This window comes from Parus major, chromosome 4, assembly GCF_001522545.3.
Source record: "Parus major isolate Abel chromosome 4, Parus_major1.1, whole genome shotgun sequence".
NCBI classification, from domain to species: Eukaryota; Metazoa; Chordata; class Aves; order Passeriformes; family Paridae; genus Parus; species Parus major.
The window spans coordinates 34,287,187-34,298,563 of record NC_031771.1 but is presented as its reverse complement, the minus strand read 5'-3'; the positions used below and the strand labels follow the sequence as shown (position 1 = coordinate 34,298,563).

The window sequence follows — 11,377 nt, the reverse complement described above, 5'->3', positions numbered from 1 at the left end:
GCATAGTACAAACATGTCTTCAAATTACAGAAATGCTTGCTCACTGGTCCTCTAGCACTGGAAATATATATGCTCTCTCTGCCAGTTTTATCATTTTAAGAGTGCCAGCTACTTCTTCAGAATTTACATGAGCACTACTAAGGAGAAAAAGGGAATACAGAGGAAAGCAGAGGAAAGCTCCAGGTGAATGTCTGTGATGAACCCACTTTATTTTCTAAATAATTCACAGGTGATTTAGAATTTCATTATTAGACCATTAATGATTGAGAAAAGCAGTTGTGTTGAAGCTTTTCAGGGGGAGGGGTAGTGAGGGGGAGGGAAGTGTGAGAGAAGGGAAAGAGAGGGTGGAGATGGAGAGAAAAATTGTGGCCATGCAGATGACTAGAGGGATGGCTGAGAGAATTGGGCTGCTCAGCCTAGAGAAGAGAAGGCTCCAGGGACTTCTAATTTAGGCCTTCCAGCAACTGAAGGAGCCCTAAAGAAAGATGGGTATTAACATTTTAGCAAGGCTTGTTGAGACAGGACAAGGGATAATGGTTTTAAACTGAAGAAGGGTGGATTTACATTGGATAATAAGGAAGAATTTTTTTTCCAGGTAAACACTCAAGGTCAGGCTCAGTGGGGCTCTGAGCAGCCTGATCTGGTTAGAGATGTCCCTGCTTCTTGTAGAGGGGTTGGACTAGATGGCCTTTAAAGGTCCTTTCCAACCCAAACTGTTCTATGACCATTCTTATTACTGAATGCTCACTTATTTTCATCTGTGCCTTGTCTTCAGCCCATTATCTTCAATAACATGCCAGTTTGAGAAAATGGTCAGAGGGAAGTGTTGGAGGGTATCAGAAAAAGATGCAGAAAAAATTTGGCTTGTTCAAGCTAAGTTTTGGATATTTTTGTTTAATAAAAAGATGCCTGATATAACTACTGCAATATGAGCATTTACCAATACGTGTAGAATGGGACTTTTCAGGCTAAACAATATATACCTTTTGGCTTGTTTGTTTGAATGAAGAGTTTAAAATGTTTTTATAAGTTTTTAACTGTTTTGATGAAAAAAAAAATTCAAAAATAAAGCAGCCAAATAAACCAGAAAAAATTTTCTTAAAGCCTGACAAAGTTATCCTGTATATATTTTCTGACACAAATTTGGAGTAAGATTGCTTCTCCAGTACCTGAATTTTCAGCCTAAATAGCTTTCATTTTGCAGAACTGCTCTGCAAAACCTATAATCTTGAAGCAATTTTCAGAAGAACAACATTTTTAATGGTTGGAATCCAAAAATTATGCAGGAACTCTATTTAAATCTTGCTAGAAAGCAACGTATTAGCTAGCTTTAACTTCATTGTTCAGAAGAAACATATTTAAAGAATTAACAACTAATAGAAGTAATTTATTTTCTAAATTACTTTCTATTTTCAGTAACTGTAGAGCAACCCACAAATAAGACTGCATGCTCAGGGGAGCAGAGTTCTAAACATAGATTTTTTCAAGGCTATTTTGCCCTTCCTGCATAGTGTTGTCAATGTAGTGCTGCATGTTTTTGATGGCAAATGGAAACACAGGCTACTAAAAAAATTACTATCTGAAATGTATCTTAAGCATTTTCAGTTCAGTCTCTTCCCATGAAATAAATCACTTGCCAGAGAATACCTTTTTTGTACATATTACTCCTTAAACCAGAAATATTTAGTCAGCAACACAGCTGAGAGAACAATCAGCTGCCAGCAACACTAGGACTTGACAAGATGTGTGAGACAAGAGGAAGTAAATGCCATTAGTTCCCACAAAAGTGCATCATTTTTATGAATGGTTTGAGAATTGTCAGAACAAAATACAGCAGCCATTTGACTTTTTGGAAGGCTTTTTACTTTTTTTATAGAGATCAGTTGACGAATTTGCCTCCTTAAACCCTGAACCAACACCTTGTCTCACTTGGTGGCTCAGGAGCAAAAACCAAGCTATTACAGCATCAAGTGCTCATCTATGCTGGTCTTTTCCTCAGGATAAAAACAAGTTCTTCTCTCCAAGAACTTGAATTCCATGATGGTTTCTTCTTCATCCCTCTAAAATGCTTACCTCAAACATAATTTCTCTTCAAAGGGAAAGGCGAATAAAGCATCAAACATCACACTTGAAAGCTACAGTTTCAGTGTCTTGAAAATCTGCTACTGTCTGCTGGGAAGAATATACCATTTTGTAGGAAAGAAAGTAGCTTTCTCCCTGATGCTCTTTGACAGTGGATCCTTGTCTTTGTAGTTGCAGCATCTCTTTAATAGGCAGACATTATATTCATTGGAAGAGTACTGCCAAAGGAATGCAGGGAACTGGCTGAATGCCAAGCCACAAGAAATGCTTCAGTAAACAATTCAAGAATATAATTTATGAAAAAACCAACCACTTAACTCGGCAATTACAAAAACAAATCCACAACTTTGCCCAATTATCTCTAAAAATATTTTGTTTTCCTTCTCTATGACAGTTTTAAGTTTTCCGTAACAGTTTTTAGAGCCATATATAAATTTGATACAAAAGCACAGCAAAAATAGTATGTGTTTCAATGTGCTGATTATACTACTCTGTGGAAAACAGCACAAGTTCAGAGAACTGAAATTCATGCAAATATGCTGGATACAAATGACAAATTCTCCTAAAACATTGTTAAAAAATCTGTTTAGTCTTCACACTTAAACAAAATTTTGTTTGTAAAGATAATGCAAGTTCTGGGAACTTTTTTCAAGACTTTTTTGATTAATACACCAACATGAAGAATGTATTAAATAGTCACTTAGGGATAATTCGCAAATATCAAAGATCCCTTGTTAAAAGCAAGTAAGTTCCCTCAAAATCAATCAGCTCAAAACAAAGGGGGATACTCTGCTCCAGTATTTTGCATCTCTTCTTTTGCAAGGTTTTTCACACTGCAGTTCTCATCATTGTTCCTATTACTTTTTTCTGATTTATAGTATTAAAACCCAAGTTTTAGTTTTCTCTTTTTCCAAGCCCGCAATACATCCAGAATATTCCCTGCTTGGTAATAAATTCCCTTGTCATGCTTTGTTTGAAAATACACATGTAAGTTATGGACTGTGCCAGGACGGCGATAGTGACGCGTGCTCCTTCTCCTGGACATACACTGACCTAAATGCACCAGTCAATCACTACAAACCATTGCTATTGCCACAAGGCGATCCTGATACCCTGCTCCTTCCATCCTCCCAACCCTGACAGCATTCACAGCTGCAGCTGAGGGAAGGAGCACACACAGAGGGATCTGCAGCCACAGAGAGCCCACCTTTTCCACAGAGGCGCTGACGGAAGCTGCTACATGCGGCTTGCTACCTTTCCTGGTTCCTGACACTCAGCAAGACTTGCAGGTAGACTCATTGACACTCAGGTTGGTAAATCTGCCTCAATTATTCTACCTTACTATGGGGAAATCCTCTGCTTTGGAAAGATTTACCCAGATTGTTTAGGGAATATCTATCCTATTCCTTGCTATGGAAGGCCCCTTCTAATATTGTCTCAGCCCTTTCTGGAATAAGCATGTTCATTTTTCCTCATAAACAGATCCCAATAAATATCTAGAGATTCCATTTCAGAAAGCCTTTTTTTACCTAAAGCTTTTATTTTTCTTACTGACTTAGCCTTCTATCTTATGTTTAAAGTCTTAAGACTCATACTGAATAGACTTCTTTTTATTCTTCCAGTCTGCTGCATTGCAAGCAGAAATTAAAATGATTTGTAATACAGAACTGGATGTGGGCTACATCAGTGGTACTCAAGATCTGAGGCTGACTGACAGATAATGAACTATCAGTATTCCAAGCAGCTGGTGGCAGCCCTAGAAAGGACCAAGCTTAGCCTACTATAACATACTGCACATGGATTTAAAAAAATGCCCTAAAATGGGACAGCTATTTCGTTCAGGCACTCCCAGAAACCAACTCCAGAAGGTATATTTGAGTTCTACACAAAATAAATAACTAACACAGTACTTAAAAAGCCCAAAGGAAGACTACCTTCTGGTTTAAAAATATTTATTTAAAAGAAAAGGAGATCTATACTTAGATGGCCAGGAAAAAAAAAAACAAAAAAACCCCAGTTTCCCCCCCGCCCTTGAAACCATTATTCCGCAATTTACCTTTCCCATAAGCTTCAGCCTCAATTTTTATTTAGGAAAAAACCAACAAAACCCTGAATTTTCATTTCCTTTTCATATGCTGCTAGCCTGAGGAAATTAAGTTTCTTTCAGTGAAAAGTTGCATGGGATGCAAGAAGAAACTGCAATAAAATGTATCCACAATATACAAGTATAAAAAATATTTTGCTTATGATTCAGTACTATAATTTAATAACTTTTTGTTGTTTCATAGGTATCTGGGAAAGGTACAGACACATGTCCTGATCCTGTAACAAGAGGTAGAATGCCAGCATTTGGTACAACATTCCAGGAGAGAGTCAAGGTGATATTCCTGTTTCCCCTGCAAAAGCAACAAAGACTATCAGCACAAATACTCAAGTTAACCGATTTAATTAACAGTTTTGAGTATTAAATACATATAGGATACAGATTGTTTAACTGGTCCAGAACAATAAGCTTTTTAATTTTAGGTAGTTACTGCCTATTTTATTTTTTTTACTTAACTCCTTTCGAATTGATTCCATGACAGAATCAATTCTACACAGACTGAAGGCAGAAACCCAGAAGCCTCTTGCTCATAAGAAGCAGTGCATCTTCTAGTCTACAGAATACATGGGATATTTTGTATCCCAAGGCCATCTTCTAACAATCAAAAGATGCAACAGAGATGACAGAGTATCAGATAGAATGTAGTTACCTTCCCACACCAATAAACACACTTATTAAATGCAAAATATGTAAGTAAATCAAGATATTATGAATAACAGTGATAAAACAAATATTTACTTACTTGAGACCGTTTCCATCATCAAAGAAAAAGTACTTTGACTTCATGTCTTTTAAGGACAGCCTTGGGTTGTCTCCTCTCAACATGATCTTGTCCCAAAGGACTACCTGATTTAGGGCCTAAAATCACAATTGCAATTAAGTCAGCAAGGTACCTTACCAAGTCACATTCAGATACTGGACCTTCATTACACTATTCATCTAAAAACCCTGAAGTACATGCTTGCAATCCATAACTAATTTAACAAAATAATGCCTCACAGCAGGGTAATGGAATACTACTACATACTGAGGTGTGGCTCAGAATAAATGGAAACAAAGAGAAACATCTTAAAACACAACAAAGACATTTTAAAGAAGTCATATGCTTTAGAACAATTACAAAGCATAACAGGGTTTGCTTCTGAATTGCAAAGGTACGTCACATTTAAAGCAGTATTCAGACCTTGCTTCAAATGAAGGACTTAAGAACTGCGTTATCATAACTCTGCTTATGTATTTAACATCTTTCCAACTTAAATGGAAATCTCTACTTGAATTGCAAGTATAATCCCAAAAAAATTTACGAAGAGTTGAAAAAGTGAGATCTCAAGTTCTTACATTACAGAAACTTTATACTGTTCTTTTAAGTAGATGCTAAACAGTCTTGTTTAGTACTTTATAGAACAATTTAGAAAAATACTCTCAGTATTTGTGAGAAGTGGTGATTTACGTGGAAAAAAAATCTAAAATATGGAACAATACAATAAAATCATAGAAACACTAAGAACAATTCTAGTACAAACAAAATATCTGCCATCTTGTTTAATATAACTAAGGCACTTCAAAAAAAAAACCAAGAAAAAAAAAAAGGAGTTTTGTACAGCAAGTTAAGAAAACCCCCAAGCTTTCACCATATCCTTGCAATGTGAGCACAGCAGCTTTAACTAAAATTCAGCAGTACCGCAGCTGCATGGTGTTCCATTAAAGTGATTTTTTTTTTTCAAAGGCTATTCCACATAGCTTATATCAGATCATTAAAAAGGGTGTTCAGCTATTCAAAGGGAAGGCTCAATAGCAACCAGTTTAAAGGAGCAAGGAAAATTATTTTGAGAAGTATGACTTATGAATGAATTATGGGGCTACAGTAACTGGTAGGGGCAACCACTTCTGTGATTTCTGAAAAAAAACCACGCCACATTAGGCCAGCCCAGAAGCCACTCTCTTGCTTCTAACAGCAGCCAACTGCAGAAATTTAGAAAAAAAGTAAAATGGACAGAAAAGGTGAAAAAAACTCATTCACAGAATACTATTGTAGGTATACTGCAACACAAGGCCTGTGTTATTTTTCTCCAGTTCTACTGGGCATTTATCAAGTTGGGTTTAATAGAGGTGAACTTCCCAGCCTACAGTTAAACTGTCAAGAAAATAATCATGAAGGCCAGTAAAAACAGCCCAGACTAGTAGGAAATGCTGGTGGCCTTAACTCTTCTCAGCAGAACTACAGAATGGTTAAAAATAGCTGCAGTACTAAAATGGTTAATTGCTTCAAACTTCTTTTTAATACTTACATTGTTTTTTGTTGAATATTCCGCAGACAAATATAGAAACAATTGTTTGACATTCCAATCAAATATACTCTGCAGATGTATGCAAGTTAAGAAAAATACCATATTGTACTTACATAACCTTGTTTTATTTTTACTAGATCTAAGTAGTCTATAAACATTTCAGTGAGCTCTTACCTTCCAACATATCTCATCTTACTCATAAATCAGAGCACTGCCAGCAGTTTGAACACATATTTTAAAAGTGATTAGGCGGGTATTTCTTTTTACAGTTTATGAAATCTAGCAGCTACTTCTCCTCAAATAATTTAAGAGTTCTATATTTGACACTAAGCTAGTAACCAGAATCCTCTGATAGACAACATATTATAAAACCTTAAACATAAAAGTCATGACAGAATTCTTCAAAAAATATACTCAAAGCAATTTTTTATACTATCAGAGAACCCTTGTATCCAAATACAATAACATTAAAAAATATATAAATACAAAATTGGTGAAGTGCAGGGAATTCAAAGAGCCTTTAATGCCCATGTTAGAAAAATTAGAATATGGGAAGTATTTTATATTGGAAGGGACCCCAAGAATTAGTAAATTTGATTCCCTACTGACAACAAGGAGAGCTCATTAGACTCAAACAAAATTCTGCTCAGATTTTTTGATCAACAGTAAACTGATGACTGACATTTGAGACAGTATAATGATGCTGGGATTCTAAGTAGTTGTCTGTTTATTTAAAAATAACATGTGACTGCTAAGGAAAAGACTTTTTAATTCACTATAGAGATTAGCTGTAATCTTTTATTTCCAAGTCCTCTTTTGTATTCTGTTTGCCATTATCTCAAAGAATAAACAGATTCCCTAACCTAGCTCAAAATCTGCTTTTTTTTTCTTTCACTCATCCAAAACAAACATGTTCTTAAACTACTAATTCAAAGGGCAAGAAAGGAAAGAATTAAATATTTAACTGCTGTCACTGCAAGACTAGGTAGAAATATTTTACTTGAACATTTTCTGTCATCTGGCTCAAAATATCAAACAAGGTTCTGAAGTTTTCCTTGATAGGATTTCTTATCACTTGCAAAAGGTAGCAATTATTTAAATAAGCTTAAAGAAGTTTGTGAAAACTATTTCCTTCCTTTCCTGCTCCCCTTTCCTTTGCCTAGTTCCTCTTGCTAACTGCCATTTCATTTAACTTCTCCCAGGACTAACAACTTCTTTCTGGTAGTTAAGACAGTCCATGTACCTGTATATCTTTACAAATTTTGAATAAAACCCCATACCAGACAGTTGCATTTTACATCTCTAAATATTGCAAGCTTCATTTATTCCAGGTATGAGAAATTTAGTCAGAAACTTTTTTTTTTTTAAAAAAAAACCAAAATCCTGTTACCAGTAGAAGTTATTCAAACATGGAATCTTTATGGCCACATATTGCAGACCAATCCTTGCATAAGAACATTTCTTTTAGAGGTTCTGTCCTGCCTTGCCCTGCTTCTCTCCACATACAATGTGTACAAGTCTATGCACCTACTTTAGAATTTCAGTCTCTGATTTTAATATGTATTAGTATCTCAGAGGTAAAACTCAGACTTAGGAGCTTACTTCTCCTGCTTCCAGTTGATAAAAAAAAACCCTCTTATTCCTGTCCTGACAGACCTGCAAAAATCTGATTGGCCTGTTTATCCAGTATTGTATCAAGAGTTGTATTTTGTGTGGTCTGCTCACACAACAGTATCCTTCAAAAGAGCAAAACCAAAACACAGAGGTAATCAGTGTCTTGCCTAATAATAACAAAAACCAGCAGACAGGGAAAAGTCCCAGGATTCTCAGACCAGTTGCAAAACATGGTTTAGTGTAATCACTGAAGATGCCACCTATTATTTGGTACTGACTTCTGCAGAAAAACTCTTTCAAAGAGGCTTAATCCAGACTAGCAGGGAAGCAAAGAAATACAAATGAAAAACTGCAAAATTGCAACAGCAATTGAGAAAGAGGACAAAAAACAATGTGATAAATTTTTTAGTAAACCATACACTTCCCAATTAATTTCATAGTATGCAATACTAAAGATTAGAGTGTTTTACATCTAAGCAAGTGAAGGATTACAATGCCTTTTTTATTTTTAGAAGAAGACAGGTACTTCTATGCAACCATTATACCCAGAACTTTGAATGCCTCACAAAGAAAAGAGCTTCAAAGGAGCAGTTCCTACATTAGGTATGACATTCAAAACAACATGCTATGTAAACCCTACCATTAATTCACTCTTCAAATCACCAATACAAACTACACTTAACAGTAATAATGTCTAGATGTTAAACTGCACTCCTCATTATTAGATCTAGTGCACTTCACAATAGAGCCTGATTTTAAGAACAGGCATTAAACAGCTTGTCAACGACTAGAGAACAAACAGCTGGTTTAAGTTCTATTTCACTGCCATACCTATGCAAAATATTATTTTTAGCTGCTTTAAATTTTTATTTTAAGACAAATTGCTAGCTTTCCCTAAAGTCCTGAATATATGAAGATTATAAGGTAACAAAAACAGACATCAAGGTTCTTATTCCAAAAAGTTTGCAAACCATTTCTTCCATTAAGGATATCTGCAGTGATGTCAAATGTGACGAATCCCAGATCACTTCTTTCTCTCGGTCCAGTGAAATCTTCTACATTTTTTCTAAGAGAAAACAAAACACAACACAAGATTATCCTTTCTCATTATTTGTCTCTTAAACAGTACGTAAGTTATGATTCTTATTAGATAGTTCCCTCATCCATTTTCTGTATTTTGTTTTAAATAGTTCTGGGTAAAATGTAATTAAAATTACAAACTAACACCTACCTTCCAGAAATTATGGTGTCCCAGTTTTAAATGTCAGGCCTTGCCATCACAGTGTCTAAGACATACAAGTAACCTATGGACTTTCTCCTTTTTAAAAAAAATCTGTAAGTTGGGCTACATTTAATTTTAGTAAATTATGTCTTATCATCCCCAAATATGTAAAACTTTTTGGGATACCATCAGCATAGCAGTCTGCTGGCAACCATTGTCAATATTGAGACAGTTGAGAAATCAACTGTCCTTGAAAACACAAAACCTCTCGCTCTCCAATCATTCCAATTAAACAGTTTATGTGCACAGTTCACACAAATTTCAAGATTTATTCCTGTAATTTAAGTAACAGCATGAAAAAAATAGTTATTTCCCCTCTACATTCCGGAAAATTACATCTTTTTGGAAGGCTTTATTATAAATCTACATTTGGAACAGTACTTGATGTTCCCACACTAAATCACAATAGAAGGAGCAACTGGAAAACGACACATAGCAGATATTTCCGTATGTATTCATAAAGCTTATCAATTTACCAAACTTATTCTCTACAAAGAAGAATACAATCATGACAATCAACTATGAACCTTAACTCCTCATGGAACAATTTTTTTATGAATTATGAACTTTGTAATTATATTTATTCCAGTTCGGAAATAAGTCAATTAAAAGATCATTTCATTAAAACCAAGTTTAGTAATCACAAATAAAAAAAAAAGTTTACAAGTGAAGAAAACAGTTTTGGAGATAGTAGTTAAGAAAAACACCACCGAATCTTCACAATACAAGCCTTGGTATGAATTTCCATGCTTTTGCCAGTATCTTTTTAAGTAATAAACCTTATCAACCACTTGACTTCACCTTCACCTCTGCCAGTCACGTGGAGTAGCAGGCTTTAAGCTTGGAATCTCCAAAACTTCTCAGACATTCAAGAGAAGCAGCTCAGGTATAACATCTCCCAGTAACACCAGATCTGTGCATCACAGAAGGGACTGGCAATACACATTTCACCCAAATTAGACATTAGTATGCTGCCTCATATATGCTGAGCTCACCATAACACTCAAAGACATGCTTTTATGCTAATTTTATGCTGTTGCAATCCTCAGTGTAGCATGAACACAAGAGTTTTGGGTTTTTTATCCTGTGGTATTAAATCAGTCTGAAAGGTGATGACAGACCCGTTATTTGCATTCATCTCTCCTTTCAAGTCCTGCTATTTGGCATCCACTGGTGCCAGATACCTTGGGGTGGTTCCAAAGCTCCACAGAATCATCACCAAATCACAGAATGGCCTGGGTTGGAAGGCACCTTGACCTTAAAGATCATCAATTTCCAAACTCCCTGACATGGACAGGGACACCTTTCACTAGACCAAATTGAGCAGAGCTCCATCCAACCTGGCACTAAACACTTCCAAAAGTGGGCTGCTTTAGCTCCCTAATCTGGGCCAAAACCAACAAGACAAAAAAACATGAGCTGAGTTAAATAAAGTGTCCTAGGAGCCAGATTCCCATGTGGAGCTCTGGTAAAGAACCACGTGGCAAAAAGGGGAGCAAGGACCTCCACTCGTTGGCGGCTGTAACAGCTGCTCAAATGCTTGTGATACTGCTGCCCTCCACATCACACATACTTAATGGAAGTTTTCTGTGACGAAGGCTCCCTTCAGAGAAAGAAACCTCACCCCGAAACAAAACCAAAACTGGGGAAAAAAGGTCACCCAGCACGACTTTGCATCAGTACATTTTACGTGTAGGCAGCACGTTTCGATGTAGTATTGCGCCCTACACCTGGTGCATTTCGCAGAGAAGGAGCCATCCGATCACTGTTGATATAGGACAGAAAGAATGCTAGGTTATCCACGGAGAAACCCAACTAATTAAGAGGTACTTCGACCAGATAAATGTACACAGGACATACTCCACGTTCCTGCAGGTCCCTGCCTCTCCGCATCTGCGGGCATCAGCTGGCTCGGCTGTGCCGTGAGCGGCCGCCCCGCTCTAAGGGAGGCTCTGGGTGCGAGCGGCGGGGCCGCCCCCGAGCGCCGCCCCGGCTCCCGCCCGGCCG

At 36.6% G+C, this 11,377-nt stretch overlaps 1 protein-coding gene across 1 annotated transcript in view; it reads right to left on the bottom strand.

Annotated features, from left to right (window-relative positions):
- Positions 1–1,846: 1,846 nt before the first annotated feature.
- The window catches only part of SPCS3 (signal peptidase complex subunit 3), a 9,962-nt gene continuing 431 nt past the window's right edge, over positions 1,847–11,377 (bottom strand). Inside the window, exons 2-5 of the mRNA XM_015624359.3 lie at positions 9,081–9,154; positions 6,475–6,551; positions 4,929–5,044; positions 1,847–4,478 (exon numbers count right to left, since the gene is read on the bottom strand). Coding sequence (XP_015479845.1) covers positions 4,346–4,478; positions 4,929–5,044; positions 6,475–6,551; positions 9,081–9,154 — 400 coding nt within the window. The 3' untranslated portion in view covers positions 1,847–4,345. The remainder of the gene's footprint in view (positions 4,479–4,928; positions 5,045–6,474; positions 6,552–9,080; positions 9,155–11,377) is intronic.